At 42.8% G+C, this 16,004-nt stretch overlaps 1 protein-coding gene across 2 annotated transcripts; it reads left to right on the forward strand.

Annotated features, from left to right (window-relative positions):
• The first annotated feature begins 1,402 nt into the window (after nucleotides 1-1,402).
• Nucleotides 1,403-15,156, forward strand: smpd4 (sphingomyelin phosphodiesterase 4). Of its 2 annotated transcripts, XM_062409997.1 has the most exons (20): nucleotides 1,403-1,538; nucleotides 1,793-1,887; nucleotides 2,857-2,943; nucleotides 4,503-4,639; nucleotides 4,744-4,819; nucleotides 4,898-5,006; nucleotides 5,385-5,437; nucleotides 5,609-5,760; nucleotides 6,310-6,442; nucleotides 6,790-6,861; nucleotides 9,420-9,509; nucleotides 11,011-11,165; nucleotides 11,564-11,654; nucleotides 11,817-11,914; nucleotides 11,992-12,155; nucleotides 12,625-12,830; nucleotides 12,949-13,179; nucleotides 13,284-13,415; nucleotides 13,527-13,655; nucleotides 13,749-15,156. In XM_062409997.1, exons 2-20 carry the CDS (start codon nucleotides 1,849-1,851, stop codon nucleotides 14,067-14,069), a joined length of 2,475 nt encoding a protein of 824 aa, XP_062265981.1. In that variant the 5' UTR covers nucleotides 1,403-1,538; nucleotides 1,793-1,848; the 3' UTR covers nucleotides 14,070-15,156. The 2 variants fall into 2 exon arrangements, with proteins under 2 accessions (XP_062265981.1, XP_062265990.1); XM_062410006.1 differs by lacking the exon at nucleotides 9,420-9,509.
• Nucleotides 15,157-16,004: the final 848 nt, after the last annotated feature.

Consider the following 16,004-nt stretch of genomic DNA (forward strand, 5'->3'; position numbering starts at 1 on the left):
GATTTAGTTCAACACAAAGTTCAACACATTGAAATCACTTTGAGTTTAAAATCAGAAACATGAACTTTGTGAGCTTGTATTAATTATTGGTGGATGTACAAATGACATAAACCTGTGAGACATGAAGGGTTTGCATTGTTGTACTTGTATAAGAGTTCACTATCACATACTCTAAGACAGGGGTCTTCAACGTTTTTAACCCAAACTGATGGAGAGGCGCAGCAGGGATATATATTGTTACTATATATATTGTATAAAATTGGGTTTTATATTAAACTCGGCCTAGTGCCATGTATAAGCTGCCTCTACTCCATCCTCAGGCTGATACCCTTATTATTACAATCTTTTGCTACGCCCCTGTCTGAACTATGAAGCCACTTCAACATGTCCAGGAGATCTTTCTGAGATGCAGCTTTAGTTTGACACACATTGAGGACACACACTGTCTCACTGTCTCTCAGGACACAGACTGTGGTAGACACCTCTGACATCACTACTCAATAGAAACACATGGACCTGTCTCCAGGAAGCTGACTGAGGTCATCTGGTGGTTTGGGGACAGGATGAGTCTGGAGACATTGAGATGTTCTGGGTGAGTTAGAGATCAACTGAACCAACCAGACGTTGATTTAAACTTCCCTTATCCGTCCCTTTAAGGAGAGCGTGCACCACACAACAGTGGAGAGTCACTGTGGTCAGTGGGCGGAGTGCTCGATTCCTAGTGTTCCTAAATCTTTAATTTGATGGGATAAAGCAAATTAAAGGATAATAGTATAAAACTAACCAAGTCATCCTCCTCTAACACACCCAGTACATCAGTGTCAGTAAGTGATGCAGATACAGACAGTCTGTGGTTCTGTGAACACTTTGCTCCAACAGGTCAGGTTGGTTCTGTTCGGCTCCAGCAACTGACAAAGGCTCATCCTCTGAGGAGAATCTAGATCTTTCAGAAACTCATCAGAGGAGCAAAGGATGTTGTGGGTCTCTGAAGACCCTGGTCCTTCTCAGAAACTCAAAGTCCACACCAGGTCCTCGTCCTCTAAGACATGATGTCCTGGCTCAAAGGAAATGATTGGTCAGTGGGCAGCGAGGGAAGCGTTCACAGCAACAACCATCACAACGATAGAAGTCCGATAAAAGTCTAAACTAAACAAAAACTAACAAACTAAAGATCATACACACCATCTGAACGATTATGAAAATAAAAAGCACAGTTTCTGCTACAAATCGAATAAAAACACAATTTCATTATGAAAATATTACATTTTCCATAATGCGCATAGATCTCATGTGTGGAGACATTTCCCCCCAGCCAATGTAGAAGGAAAGGCTGTGTACATTGTATGAATTCATTATTTTCCACACACAGTCCATGAAGAGAACAAGCTGCAGTGCGTGTGGAGTGCCTCCAGGCTCCGGTAGGCGGCGGTAGCGCGCAGAGCCATGAGCTGTCCCCCGCAGAAGAAGACGCTCCACCGCCTGCGTCAGATTTGAACTCATGGACGGAAAAGCGGTTCTTCGGTAAACTGGAGGATAATGTGAGTTTCTGTCGGCGGCGGGTTTGAACGAGCTTCACGCGGGGGAACCTGGACGTGTCCCCGGCGCCGCTGCTGCTTGTTTACCCGGGACTCGCGTTCAAATGTCCCGGTTGCTTGTGTCTGTGCTCCGGAGCTAAGTCCGTTAGCTCGTCGCTAGCTAGCCCGCTCGCGCTAGCTCTCATGGTTGTGTGTGTCTCCGGAGGGAGGACATTCTTGAAGACACAATCCTGAAGTTGTGTTTGTGTGTCCCGCAGGCAGCTCGGAGGACACAGAGACAGAACTTAAACGAGAGGACACGTCTGGCTCCCCCATGGCGGCTCCCACCCTGCAGCCGCCCAGTTTCCTACTGGTGAGTCTACAAGCTTCCCACTGCAGCAGATCCCCATCAACGCACTGGTGTTGTGTAGTGTGTGTGGATCTCACTCCATCATGTGTTGGTCCTCCTCTGCTCACAAACCACATTCCTCACTCAGGAGCAGGGACCTGTCTGAAAACCTCAAGCAGTCACGAGACTAACATCGTGATAATAGTTCCTATATTTATATTCTTCAGTCTGTTTATTACGAGCACATATAAAAGTCCCCCAGGAAAATTAAGCCAAAGGGAGATTTGATGGTGGAGATTGAGAAAAGTCGACATAGCAGAGCAAGTGGCAGGGTTCCTACAGTCCTGGAAAACCTGGAAAAGTCATGGAATTGTAAAATGTTTATTTCCAGGCCTGGAAAAGTTTTGGAGAAGTCATGGAAATTTGTTATATTCATATTTTCATGTAGTTCATATACGCTGAGTTTTAAATAATTCAAATGCTTTTAAAAGATATACGCTCAAAATATAAGCAGGCTTACACTCTCACACTAACTGAAAAAGTTCGGTGGGGAAGCCGGTGCAAACTATTGTCTCCCATTCATTTGTGTAATTGAATGTATATTGTATGAGTTGGAATTCTCATTGTTAGTTTAAATACTACATTTTGTCACTTTTTCATGTATACGCCGAGATTTCACAAAAGGTTTGGTCATGCAAATTTGGTTTAAAGTTATTGAAAGTCATGGAAATCCATTGGTCATAATGTGTATGAACCCTGAAGTGACAAATATTGTAAGAATCAAAACTTAGAATAGAAACAGAATCTAGAATAAATCACATAAAAAGAAATACTTCATTCATTATTAGGCTGTTTTATAAATGTGCAATATGTGTATATATTTTGTAATAAGGCAATATTTGCTGCAGTCTTTCTTAGAGCCACGTGATTGGTTGAATCTGTGGCTGAACGAGTCTCGGGCTCTAACTCTTGTTTTCTGTGTGGCTGCTCCAGGCAAACCTCAAAGCCGATGCCACCACCAAACCTCTGCTCCAGCGATGCCACGACCTGGTGAAGATCATTGATGAATATCCTGCTAAGGTGAGATGTCCGCTCTCCCACCGTGTCGTGTTTGCACCCTGATGGGTTGGTTGTGGTTTGTTGTTTGCGGAGATCAATCTGCCTTTGGCCTGTGAGACGATAAGATGAAGTGGATACGAGCAAAGACAATTGGTGCAGTTAATTCTGCAGAATCCCACTGACAGACACACAAACATGAGAACCTCCTTGTTGGTGGTAAAGCGTTACATGTGAGGAAACAATCAACTGTTATATTTACAGATTTGCATCTTTTGTGGTTATATTTCGTGGGACAATTCCAAAACCACAATACAAACAGTTGCAGTGTTGTAGTTTATGGTATGAACCAGAGTTTTGACACTGCTGTTTCCTCTCTGTAGCTTATTGACCCAAGTGTTTGTAAAGGGCCGTCAGATGCAGACACTTGGCGGGTCAGTGTCTGACTGGAGGGAGCTGAGCTGAGTTGACCTGTTTAACATTTAGAGGAGACAGCTGCTGTCACCGTGACTGACCGCTGAGTTCAATGTTTCTATCTTCTTTACTTTGTTTTGTGATTTGAAATAGATTCACAGAAGTGTAAAATAAAAGATTTAGATAACAGCTGTTCTATTCGAGCCTCTGAATTATTATTATTACTGGTGCACAAATGGAGCACTGACTTGTTCCTCTTGGAATGTGAGAGTGTAACTGTGGAACAGTTGAAGTTCGGATTGAGGGCAGCTTTCAGGCTTTTCAGTGAATGACACAAAGTGTGTGTGTGTGTGTGTGTGTGTGTGTGTGTGTGTGTGTGTGTGTGTGTGTGTGTGTGTGTGTGTGTGTGTGTGTGTGTGTGTGTGTGTGTGTGTGTGTGTGTGTGTGTGTGTGTGTGTGTGTGTGTGTGAAGTTTACTGATTTGTTGGACTTGTGTTCTTTGTTGTTTTGTTTTCAAGACCAATTTGTAATTTTAAAAACCCTTTACTTAGTTATGAGGCTATATTTGAGCTGAAGTCTTGTCACAGCTGCTCTGAGAACCCTGTTTGCTCACTGCTGGGTCGCGATGCAGCAGATTTAAGAACACAGTGGAAATATAATATATTCTATATATAATATAATTGCACTTTTTATCATTTCACAGATATCAGCTGACTAAACTGATGATTTTCCTGCATGTGTATATTGTTTCATGTTTTGCTGCTTCATGTCACAGAATATGGTGAAACACTGAGAGGTTGTGATGGACCTGCTTTCTCAAGTTACCAAACATATTATCCCATGTTGTTACTATCACATGATGGACCGTAGATAAATCGTTGAGCAAGCATCTTATCACTCTCCCTTTATAATATTTAAAAAAAAGCATTTCTCAGTTGTTGCTTTGTTTGTTTACTTCACCAGTTTGATCTTTCCAGTCGTCGTCATCGTCACAAAGACGTGAACTCATCCTGGATAGAACTGGACAAATACTCATTTCATTGCAGCTGTGTCCCTGTCTCTAATTTGACCACAGCTTTTTAAGGATTTGTCTGTTCATCAGTTGATTGTTTTAAAATATCTTGTGTCTGATTCCATTGTGTTTGCGTCGTGTGTGTGTTTCCTCTCAGGAGCTGCACCTGATCTTCCCCTGGCTGGTGGAGTGTGTGTTTGGGAGCCTGGACGGCGTCCTCGCCGGCTGGAACCTGCGACTCCTGCACTCGAGAAGCAACGAGTACCACATTGTTATGGACTTTCTACACCCCAGGTAGTCGGTTTGTCTGCGTACCCATTAACCAAGTTTACTTATTGTACGTTTAAAGAATCAAGTCAAAAACGTTGTTTATCTTTTTCTTCTTATTTCCTTGTCAGTGGGCCGATGATGAAACTTGTGTACAAACTTCAAGCAGAGGAGTACAAATATGAAATACCCGTCAATTATCTCCCGGTGAGGACATTTCTGTCCTGTGTTTTTACAGTTTAATGAATATTGTCAGCTATTACTAAATTGTCCTGTTTCATGAAGGGTCCTGTGAAGGCCTGTATCCAGGAAGGAGTCCTCCCCGACTGTCCACTGTTCCACAACAAGCTGCAGTTCCCCCTGTCCGGTCTGCTGAGCCTGAACCTCGCCCTCAGTATCCTTCACAACACACACCAGTCTAGAGTTCTCTCTGTGGAATTAGATTATTAAATTATTTTGGTTTTAAGTAGTAAAATGTATTTATCACAACTTCCCTGAGCTGGAACCAATGTCTTAAAATAATTTTTCTGATCTTCAGTCTTAATCCTGCAGTTGTTCACATATGTGACACAGAGAATCAGCAAATCCTTCAGTGAGAGAAGCTGTAAGAGAATGTAAAATTTTCTTTTCTACAACTTTGCTTGAAATTATCAATCAATAAACTAAATTAATGCCTCAATCAATTTCTTAATCTCTAATCACCCGCGGGTGTGTATTGTAACTTTGAGATATGACTGTGAGCAGAGCTTTGTGAATCCTTAACTCTCTTCAGATCCATTTGAATTTTTCATGTTTAACTTTGCCTACTGTCTCATCGCGCCAAAGGTGAGTTTGCCAGAGTTTGACTATTCTTTTTGAGTTTGACTTATGTGGCATATTAACGAGATAAATGAACAACTAACGATGGATCGTGAGATTAAACCTGGACACAAAGATTTTAAACTTTACCTCTTTTAAGCTTCACATGGTAAAAAACTAAACTGTTTTTGTTTTCAGAGCTACCCTCAAGGCCACCTTGGAAGCTCCACAGACAGTGCCTTCTTCGTGCTGGTGGACACTTACCTGAAGTATTTCCTGCCCAGTGAAGGGACGGTGCCTCCGTCTCCTTTCTCCGACTCCAGAGGTTCGGTCACTGCACCGTCACCGAGGTATTTACACCGAGAACATTCTGACCAGCTTTAACCCTCTGAACCAAACACCTGAGCAGCTGTGTCCTCTGATTTCATTCTGTTGTGCTCCGAGCGATGAGGAGAGAAAAAGAAAGCTCTGACTGTGTCGTCACACTTACTCAACTGAAAGACAACTGAATGCTGGATGTTACTTAAACTTTATTTCTTTATGGTTTCATTTGACAAAATCTAAAATGACATGCAGCACAAAGCGATTACGATTAAATATTAGAATGTTGAGTTTAGATTTTTAGTGTTTTTTCACCACAAACTCAAGACATCTTCGTCCGTGTCCGTGTGTGACACAACTTTTAACTTCTTTGTGTCTGTGGCGTTCACACATGCACCTCCTCTGGAGAAAACAGGAACTGCAGAGCTCAGTGCGTGTCTGAAGCAGCTTGATCTCAGCCAGATCACCTGATCATTACGAGGCTTTTTTCATCTGCCTTATTTAACAAAAGAAATGGATATTGATTGATCATTCATTCTGTCAGTGGTTTTAATTCCCTCTTGCCTTAACTTCAACAGATCTTCCAGCGTTTCCTTCGCTGGTTATGGCGTCCACAGCCCCAGTCTCCTGAAACATCACATCTTCCATCAGCCCTCAGTGAACGCAGAGCCCTCAGCTCAGGAGATCTGGAGGTCAGAGACTCTGCTACAGGTACGGGACAGAATCCAGCTGTGGGTCAGTGCGTTTCACATGTACAGCTCCTGACTTTGATTTGTTAATTGATCTTCTGATTAATAACTAAAAGGCAAAATATGATTATGAGTTATTTCTTCAAATTCAAACAGTTGGAAAACAGACTTTAGCCACTTTAGTATCGGAAAGAAAAGCAAAGCAACAAATCCTGGAATTTGAGCGATTATCAATGAATGAAAACATGAATCCTTATCGTGATAGCTGAACTCAAGGTGGTTCCTGCTCTGATATCAGTTGTGTGATTAAAGCTCTTTGTTGTGTTTGCGTTGCTTTACATTAAGTATGAAAATGTGTCTCTACCTCAGATGTTTGTAGAGGTCTGGCTTCATCACTACTCATTGGAGATGTACCAGAAGCTTCAGTCTCCTCAGGTTAAGGTAAGAGAACAGAAATGTGTCCCCCGACACCCCCCTGCCCTCCTTCCTCCCCCCCCTGTACTGCAGCATGGCCCGGCTGGCTGTGGACCTGCTATCCACAACCCCTCCACCCGTTTCCTCCCATCTCCACCATCTGTGTCGGAGAAGGCTCAGGGCGGAGCGTCGGCTCTGGCCTGCAGCTCTGTGGTTGGTCAGCCTCCAGGTCACCTGACCCTGAAATAGTTTGACTGTGAATGAACTGAGTTTGAAAATAAACACCCTGATAGGGTGAAGTTATTCATTAGTTAAAAAGAAAATTACAGTTTTCATAATTTAGATCAACTCCCTACAACTGCGAAAAAAAATATTTTATTATTACTGAATGACAATTTCACCCACAACACTGTTCACACTGTAAGAAGTTACACAGCCCGTCCATGATGAGCAGCTTGTTCTACAGGAGCATGTGATTTTCTTTGGGGAACAAAGATGTGACTCGTACTGATCTCCTTGCAGTGTGAACACGTCAGAACAAAGCATCTGATTGTCTGGTTTATATTTCACATGTTTTTAAATCCTTCATTTTTTTAGTAAATACAGTTGCAGAAGAGTTAAACCCCTGCCTTTGCGATTTGGCATGTGTTCCCAGTATTAGTGCTTTTGCTTTCTTTCACGTCCTTCACACGCTGCATGTCCGTGTCACGAAGTGTTTGTTTGTTCTGTGTGTGAAAGCATGTGAGACACCAACATGGAGTCACGACACGGTGGCACTGTGGAGGGTTCACTGTACAGAGTTTCACCAACTGCTCTTACACCAAGTGACGAAACAGACTAAATATATGTAGGTCAGAGGGCTGTCTCGGTTCTCTTCTGTCCATTTCTGAAGGCTGATCTTAACAAAGACTCACATAGCAGTGGAGACCAGTCTCAGTAGAAACCAGTCAGTCCAACCAGCAACAAGCCAAAGCTCGTCCTGTTCCTTATTGAAAGAAAAGATATTGTATTACACAGAAAATGGAAATGAAATGAAGATGATTTGTTGAGGAGCATTAAAGCCTCCACAGTTTAAAGATCCTCAGAAATCACCTCCCTGTTTAAGAACTAAACCTTTCATTCGACTGACGACCATTTAATCGTATAATGTTTAGTTCACAGGTTGTTAACACATCAAACCCACTCACACTGAGACTCAATGCTGCTGTTTGGTCCTTTTACCTGCACCGTGCATACATGACTAGGTCCTGTAGTTGTATACTATTACATACATACTTCTACACTCAGCTGTGTCGATCACATAATTACTACTCAAAAGCACTGTTCAGTATTCAAGTCGTGGAGAACTTCAGAGCTGACAGTCATTTTTTATTTCTAATTATATATTTTATATTATATGAAAACACTGTGAAAGCCGCAGATTTCTCTAGATTATATTTGTGTAAACAAATGCTTCATTGCAGCTTCATGAGACTGGACAGGAAACCGTGAGCAAACCGTCACAAACAGATGTTTTTATCAAATGTTCACCTGTTTAAAACGTTTTAACCACTGTGTTGTTGTGTCCATCCTGTTTCAAGTGGACTGGAATTGAAAGATTTTTGCCAAATCATTTTAGATGAAATCCTAAATTTCTCATAGAACATTTCACAAAACTTCAATATTCTGTATATTTTACCCGTATATGACACTTAAAACAAAAAAACTAAATCTTCCAGTTCTGGGTTCCCTCTGTTTATGATGTTAAACATCAGGGATGGGAATTATAGAAGCTTGAATTACTCAATTTAAGATTAGTTTGTTATAAAACACAGAAACATCTCCATGATTTGTGGTCTCATTTTTTATGTGAAGCACAGTTGAGCTCGTCCAGCACAGAGACTGTAAAGAAAGATCAAAAATTTGAGCTAAAATATCATGAAATTTTCCACCTTTGCCATTTTGAGGTCTAATTGATTTTCTGTAGCCTGTGCAGTAGAGCTGTGGTGTCGAGGCCCCGTCGATACGTTCACTCGACCAATCGTTTATTTACAGTCGATGGTTCAGCCTCTTCATTTGATCGATTCTGTCACCAGCAAGCACATTTGATGGAATACATTTCCACACAAGCCTCCTCGATAGCTCTGCTGCAGAGCCCAGAATATTTAGATCTATTAGGTTTTTAGAAATTACAACCGTTTCCTGTTTCTCAACACAACAGTTAAATCATTTGTGAAATAATTCCCATCCCTGCGCCCGTGTTTGTCTGGAGAGTCAGAGACGTCTCTGCATCGTGACCCGGTCAATATTTTATTTGTGTTTGTCTTCTCCCCTGTTTCTGCTACTTCCCTCCTGAATGTTTTTGGCCAACTGTTTGTCTGGTTGCACTTTCCTTTCTTTTGTTGCCTCCTCGTTCTCCTGTTGTCACGTGTATACCTTCATCCTGCCACCTGCTTTTTCTCTTTCTCCTCTTCCTCACCCTTCTTTATTGTCGCTTCTCCCCTTCCTCTCTCTCTCCACTCTTCCTCCTCCTCCACCTGCTGTCGTTGTCTTTCCCTCCTCTTCCTCATCCTCCTCTCCCCCCCCTGGTGGTTACGGGTGAACAGCTGGCCCTGCTGCAGTACCGCCTCAGTATGTCCAGCATGCCGTGCCAACCCCACGCCCCACCAGGCTCTGGGACCCTCCACACCTACCAAGTACTTTTACCTTTTCATTCATCCCCGCCCCTCTGGGGCCCCCTGGAGGTAAACCTCAGTCAGTTAAAGTCACAGTCGAGGATACTTCTCTTTTACCGTCCATCACTGTGAGACCAGCCCGGTCACCAGCCTGATGCTTCCAGATGATACAGCTGATTAGTTTCCATTATTTATGTCTCTTTTGCATGGAACGAAAAATTTGATTAAAGGTTAAAGTGGTTGGTAAATTGTGATGAACACGATATTGTCCCCAAATACTTGGAGGATAGGACGACTCAGGCGTATCAAATAGTTTTGGCCCATTCTCACTCCTCAGGTCAGATTTTAATGAGCTTGAGAAGCAAAGATCTCATCCACAGTGTCAGAAACCACGATGTCCTTTTACACATTTCAGTAAACTGTGAATTTGGACAGAGAAGTATCCTTGACAGGAAAAGTAAATCCTGATGAAGCTTCTGGAGTCTTGAGCAGAATTGTTTTGGCTCTGGTGTGGGTTTCCTTTGCTGCTTGTTTTTTAACGCATGCTTTTTACACTGGTGTGCTTCTGTGGCCGGACGTGTTTGTGAGGGTGATTGTTTCTTTCTGTTGACTCTTTGCAAAGCAAAAGATACTACTACGTTATTATTATCATCTTCTAGTTTACACAAGTCTTAAAATAATCTTATAAGAATAATAAGACATTCTTTTTATTTGTTCCTCTAAATTTACGTACAAAGAACAGAGTTGATGTTTGTGTTTATCCAGAAGAAGAAACATGGCAGCAGTTTGACAGCAGCTTTGCTATGAGCAGGTCATCGAGCGCTGAGGTCCCACCGTTTATTTATTAACAAAATTCATGATTAAACAGCCTGTATATTCTCATTATATATCACCACAGTATTAATTGGTAAAGTAAGTCTGAACTGAGCATAGCTGTTATCGTTGGGCTCATTATGGTCTTTACTCCACAGAAGCTACATCCGCGCTTATATGTTTTAATATTCTCTCCGTCCACTCAAGCTTTTTGGATCTATAATAGAAACGATCCCCGTCCATTAAGTCACATGACCTGTCGAGTACCCATGTGATGCAAACAGCAAGTAGATTGTCTACTCAGCAGTTAGTTGCTTTGTAACTGAAAATTGGGAGCAGAGATTTCTTCCAAACTTTAACAATGACGAGTTTTTAAACTGAAATGTGGATGTAGCCAGAGACAAATGTCCTGACCAGGTAGTCCTGTGTACACAGAAGTGAGAATTAAAAAAGGTCATTTAGACTTTAAACTCTGTAAAGATGCTCAGATGAAGCAAACGGATCTGTTGTTAAATATCAGCAGAAGTTATTTTCCCCATTCAGAACCAAGGGGAAGCAGCTGAACTCAGACTAACCGGTTGGGACCCTGCGCTCTGTCACAGAATGAACGCGCTGCAGCTGCTGGTGATTGTTTGGCTGCTATTGACCGCGGGAGCTGCAACAGTGTTGTGTGTCAGCCGAGCTCTTTTCTGACCGGTTGTCTTTGCAGGAGCCCTTCACCCCGACAGAGGAGCACGTGCTGGTGGTGCGTCTCCTGGTGAAACATCTGCACGCCTTCTCCAGCAGCCTGAAGCCCGAGCAGCTGTCGTCCTCGCCCTCGCTCCACTCGCACACGCACACCAGCCCGCTGGAGGAGTTCAAGAGGTTCGACTTTTTACACGGTTCTCATACATGCTGCTGTTGGACATGAGGTTGAGCTAGATTGTCACCCAGCTCATTCTTCTACCGAGGTCCCTGAAATTCAATCAAACCAAATCACACTCATAAATATCATTCCTCTAAATGTCAGATTTGTTTCAGTCAGATCCATAACTGATCTCCTGGCCCCCTATCTCAAGATGTTATGAAAGTCTGTCAACATGTCCTCAGTTATTCTTTGGTCCCTGTCCATCCCTCCACCATGTTTTGTGTAAATCCGTTTTGTAGTATTTTCATAGTCCTGCTGACACAAGAGAGCGTCGGTTGTTTCTGTAGATTCTTTGAAGCTGTCTCTGAATCTCCTTCACTGACCACGTCCTGTTTCTTGTCCCTCTCTCCTGCAGAGTGGTGGTGCAGCGCTTCGTTCAACAGAAGCTCTACCTGTTTCTTCAGCACTGCTTCGGTCACTGGCCTCTGGACGCCTCTTTCAGAGCCGTATGTTTGTGCTGTATTATTTCTAACCCTTTCTATGCCTAACCCTGAAGCATGTAATTAATTCACCATCATATCCAGGACTTCAATAAGGTTAACTAAGTTTAACTGAAACTGCTGCTGGTGAATGAGTGAATTCAGAGACCTGATCAACCGTGTGTTCAGGTGCTGGAGACGTGGTTGAGCTACATTCAGCCGTGGAGATACACCGGGGAGAAGATCCACCCCCAGTCGGACCAAAACAGAACCGTGCCTGACAAATGGTGACTGGTGGTTTTTGTTTCTGTTGTCACTGGGAGCGATGGCGTTGTTCTGACTGTTTGACTCTGCTGTGTTGCAGGGAGTCGTTTGCTCAGGAGAACCTGCTCATGTACACGAAGCTCTTCCAGGTCTTTCTGAACAGAACCGTGAGGACGGATCTGGTCAACGCCAAAAACGCACTGATGGTTTTCAGGGTCGCCAAAGTCTTCGCTCAGCCAAACCTTGCGGAGATGATCCAGAAAGGTCAGGACGGGTGACCACGTCATTGTTAAACATTCTTCATCAGTGGAGAGAAGATAATCTGACATCTTCATAAACCTCTTTCTTTTCTGGATTGTTTATTCTGTAAAATCCAAATCTTCAACCAAGCAAATACTGATGTGTCTGCAGATATTTATCAACCAGATGATAAATCGTCAGGCTCTAGAACAAAATACACATTTACACACAATTCAGGAAAATCAAAAGAAAAATGTTTAACCCGTAAATAATCAACTGGGAAAGTTTCATGGTCAAAATGTTTTGTTAAATCTTTAACCTCTTCAGCTGTAGCATCTCATCCTGAGGGATTATCGTTGTAAATATTTCTCCAGTTGGAAACCTACGTGTTACAACTCCACTGATTTACCATTAATACAAGTTACAACTTTGATTTCTGAAATATATAAAATGAGATTTAGGGAAAATAGCTAACCCTGGCGTCTGTCTCCAGGTGAGCAGCTGTTCCTGGAGCCGGAGCACGTCCTCCACCACCGTCAGCCCCGCGGCTACCTGACCCCGAGCCAGGGCGGCAGCTTCCTGTCGTCCCGGCAGAAGGTGGTGACGGACATGGTGTTCAGGGTGAAGAGCCACGTCTATTCCTTGGAGGGTCAGGACTGTCAGTACAAACAGATGTTTGGCTCCGAGCTCAGAGGAGCAGTAAGTCTTATTTCTTTTTTTAATATTTTAACGACATGTTTTAATCCGGAGGGTTCAAACAGTTTGACTCCAGTGTGAGGCCGACACTCGAAATCTCAATCCAGGGTCCATTCCACAGATCATGAAGTTGATCCAGATGATTGCACAAGCCAGACAGACGGCCAAGAGGATCTCGGATCACTCCAACGAGGTGGCAGCCAGCTCCTCCTTCCTGTCCTGGTTTGGTTTGAGCTCCTCTGACCACAACAACACGTTCTCTGGAGCCGAGTCAGAGGAGAGCGGCGAGTGTCTGAAGAAGACCCACGAGTTCCTGGACAGAGCTCTGGAGAACCTGTGTCTGATCTTCAAGGTCGGATCTTCCTCTTTTATTCCGGCATGATGATATATGATTATTATGATTATACATATAAATGGAAAATAAAGTTTCTGACTGAAGGTGTCTTTGTTTTGCAGCTGAACCAGGGGCAGCTGACTCAGCTCATTTCAAACCTGGGTTTTACTCAGGATGACGGAAACTGCAAGCAGCTGCCAGACTGCATCCAGGGAGAGAACGGGCTGATCCTCACTGACCTGGGTCGGAGGCAGGTCAGTGCTTCACATTACTGTGCACGTCCATGAGGAGATCAGGAGAAGATCTGTGTGCAGCAGCAGAGACTGAAACCCTGAGTCTGTGTGCATGTGTGTGTTTCTTTGCAGATCATCAATGGACAGCGCAGGTTTGACCTTCAGTATCAGGGCGACCCGGAGCTGCAGCCCATCAGGAGCTATGAGAACGCCCTGCTGGTCAGGCTGTTCTACAGGATCTCCTCTCTGCTCAATGACCGGGTCAGTGCCTCCAGCAACATCTGTCCTCACAGCTGCTTCTGTTTGAAAAGCGTTAGTCTCAAGGTGTCTTCTTCCCCTGCTGTCCTCCCACAGTTCGGAGGACACATGAGTGCACTCTGCTCCCGGCCGGACTTCCTGGGTCGCCTCGGCTGTCACTACCTGACGATTCCCGATTCCACCGCGAGGACGAACCAGAGCCCGGTGTCTCGTCTGAGGCTGGAGAGGAACCGGCCCCCGAGGCTGAGCCTGCGGCCCCTGGCCAGCTACAGGACCATTCTGCTGCTGGCGCTCCTCTATGTGCTCGGAGCGCTGCTGTCACTCGGCCCCGTGTCCAGCACGCTGATCATCCTCGCGGGGGGGTTCCTGTTCGGACTCTTCATGACGTTGTTTGGAGACAAACTGAAAACGCACTAACTGAGACCAGGAGTTTCTACACATCTGCAGAAAAAACACACACACGTGACAGTTTCGATTGTCAAACGTGTGTGAGAACTAATGAACTAAGTGTTGACTGGTCCTGTTTGTGCGTCATCGATTAATCAGCCAGTTGTTTACTTAACTCTTTGTTCGACCTTTATATTCAGAAAACCTTTTTCACTTTCCTAAAGCCAAACTAGAGTCTTCATTTGTCCCAACATCAGTTCCAGACCGAGACTGTAGATACACATGGACGACACAGCTCCACTTCCTGCCACTATCCAGAAAGGAAGCTAAATATTTCTGATAGGAACGCTGCCATCTTGTGTCGATGACGTTTTGAGATTCTGAAGTAGTGATTGATGGATGGAGCCTCCAAAGTGAAGTCCCACCCAAATATCACTAGTCTCAGCTGTCCATCATGACGTCTCAGGCTGTTGTTATATCATCTAAAAATGTATTAAAACCAAACAATTCAGAAACATGAACACTCTATATAAGGTTATTTTTAAATTACCATGTTTTAACATGATGGAGGCAGGGACTGACTTACTGCAACTAGCCACCAGGGGGAGATGGAGACGCTTTTTCTTAACTTTCAGGCAGCCGTCATGTCGTCCATCGTTATTCAGTCTTCAGTTAAAACCCAAATTATTCAATTCTCAGTAAAAGTAAAAACGATATGAAACAAAGTTTTATATTTGAGAACCTTGAAAAACAAAATGTATTTTTTTGTATTTACAGAAAATAAATCGATTTGGTTTTCAATTCAATTTTTGTAACAAAAGTTACGATGTAAGTTTAATAACAGTTGATCACATCTTCACGTCTTTCTGTTCTTTTTCAAAACAGGAGTTTCTTTCGGATGTGTAGGAATTCCTGTTGCAATGAATAGGAATGTTTTTATTTTGTTTTTTTTAAATGTGCTTCATGTGTAAAGAGAAAACTTTGCACACAAACAGTGTCTCCTCCCGGCTTTGTCTTTTTCACCATGCATCTGAAAACAGTTCTCAACATTTAAAGATTGATTCGACTTGACAAAATACTTTTTGTCCAAAAGGCTCAATAAACTGTTTGCACTTGTTTCCAGTTTTGTTGTGTAATTCATTCAAAAATAGGATTTTTACAAACCTTTTAATCTCAAACTAACGAAGAGAAACATTTAAAGAGCTGTAATTATTGCAGATACTTTGTCTCATGTGCAGTTTGAAATGTAAAAATCAGCAGAGATGAATTCAACAGGTGTAATATCACTTTCATGATGTGCTATAGGAAAATAATGCTTCCTCTAGTATTTACTGCACTAAATTAACACATGCACTATTACATTAATAATCTCATTTGTCATTTCAAATACTACTTTTCCGTTTTATATTTTAGTCAGGCTTAGAGTTGAGTTCTTTATCTTTTTAACTTGTTATATATTTAGGCACTGTTCCTCTCTCACTCATCGTTTTACTTTGTATTTCCGTACTTATTTACTTCTGAAGATTTAAGGATAAAGAAGAAATAGTCAAATCGATTCAGATTCAGAAAACTGTTGATCCCAAGGAGGACGATTCACTTACGATCACACAAACATCCAATATGATGCCTGTCAACAAACAAACAGATCTGTGAAGATAAAGATTAAAGAGGAAAAATAAATAAAAATCAAGAAATAGACAATTGGATGATAAACAGACATTGTGTTATGTTGAACATTTTGAAATTAGTGAGTTGTTACGAAACTTCTTGCTTCTACAATACATCGTCCGACCTTCGGGAATCTTTCGTAAAAAGCCAGTTTATCGTGACCTCCTCCCCCGTCAACACGACTCTGTGCTGCCCTCTAGTGGATGTTTTGTTTTTGTGTGTCTGGGATGGAGATGGACTTTAATTTAATCGTATGCAAAGGCAAAATCATTTTTTTATAACTCGGACAAGGAGCCA

The sequence above is a fragment of the Platichthys flesus genome, chromosome 2, assembly GCF_949316205.1.
Source record: "Platichthys flesus chromosome 2, fPlaFle2.1, whole genome shotgun sequence".
Lineage (NCBI taxonomy): Eukaryota > Metazoa > Chordata > Actinopteri > Pleuronectiformes > Pleuronectidae > Platichthys > Platichthys flesus.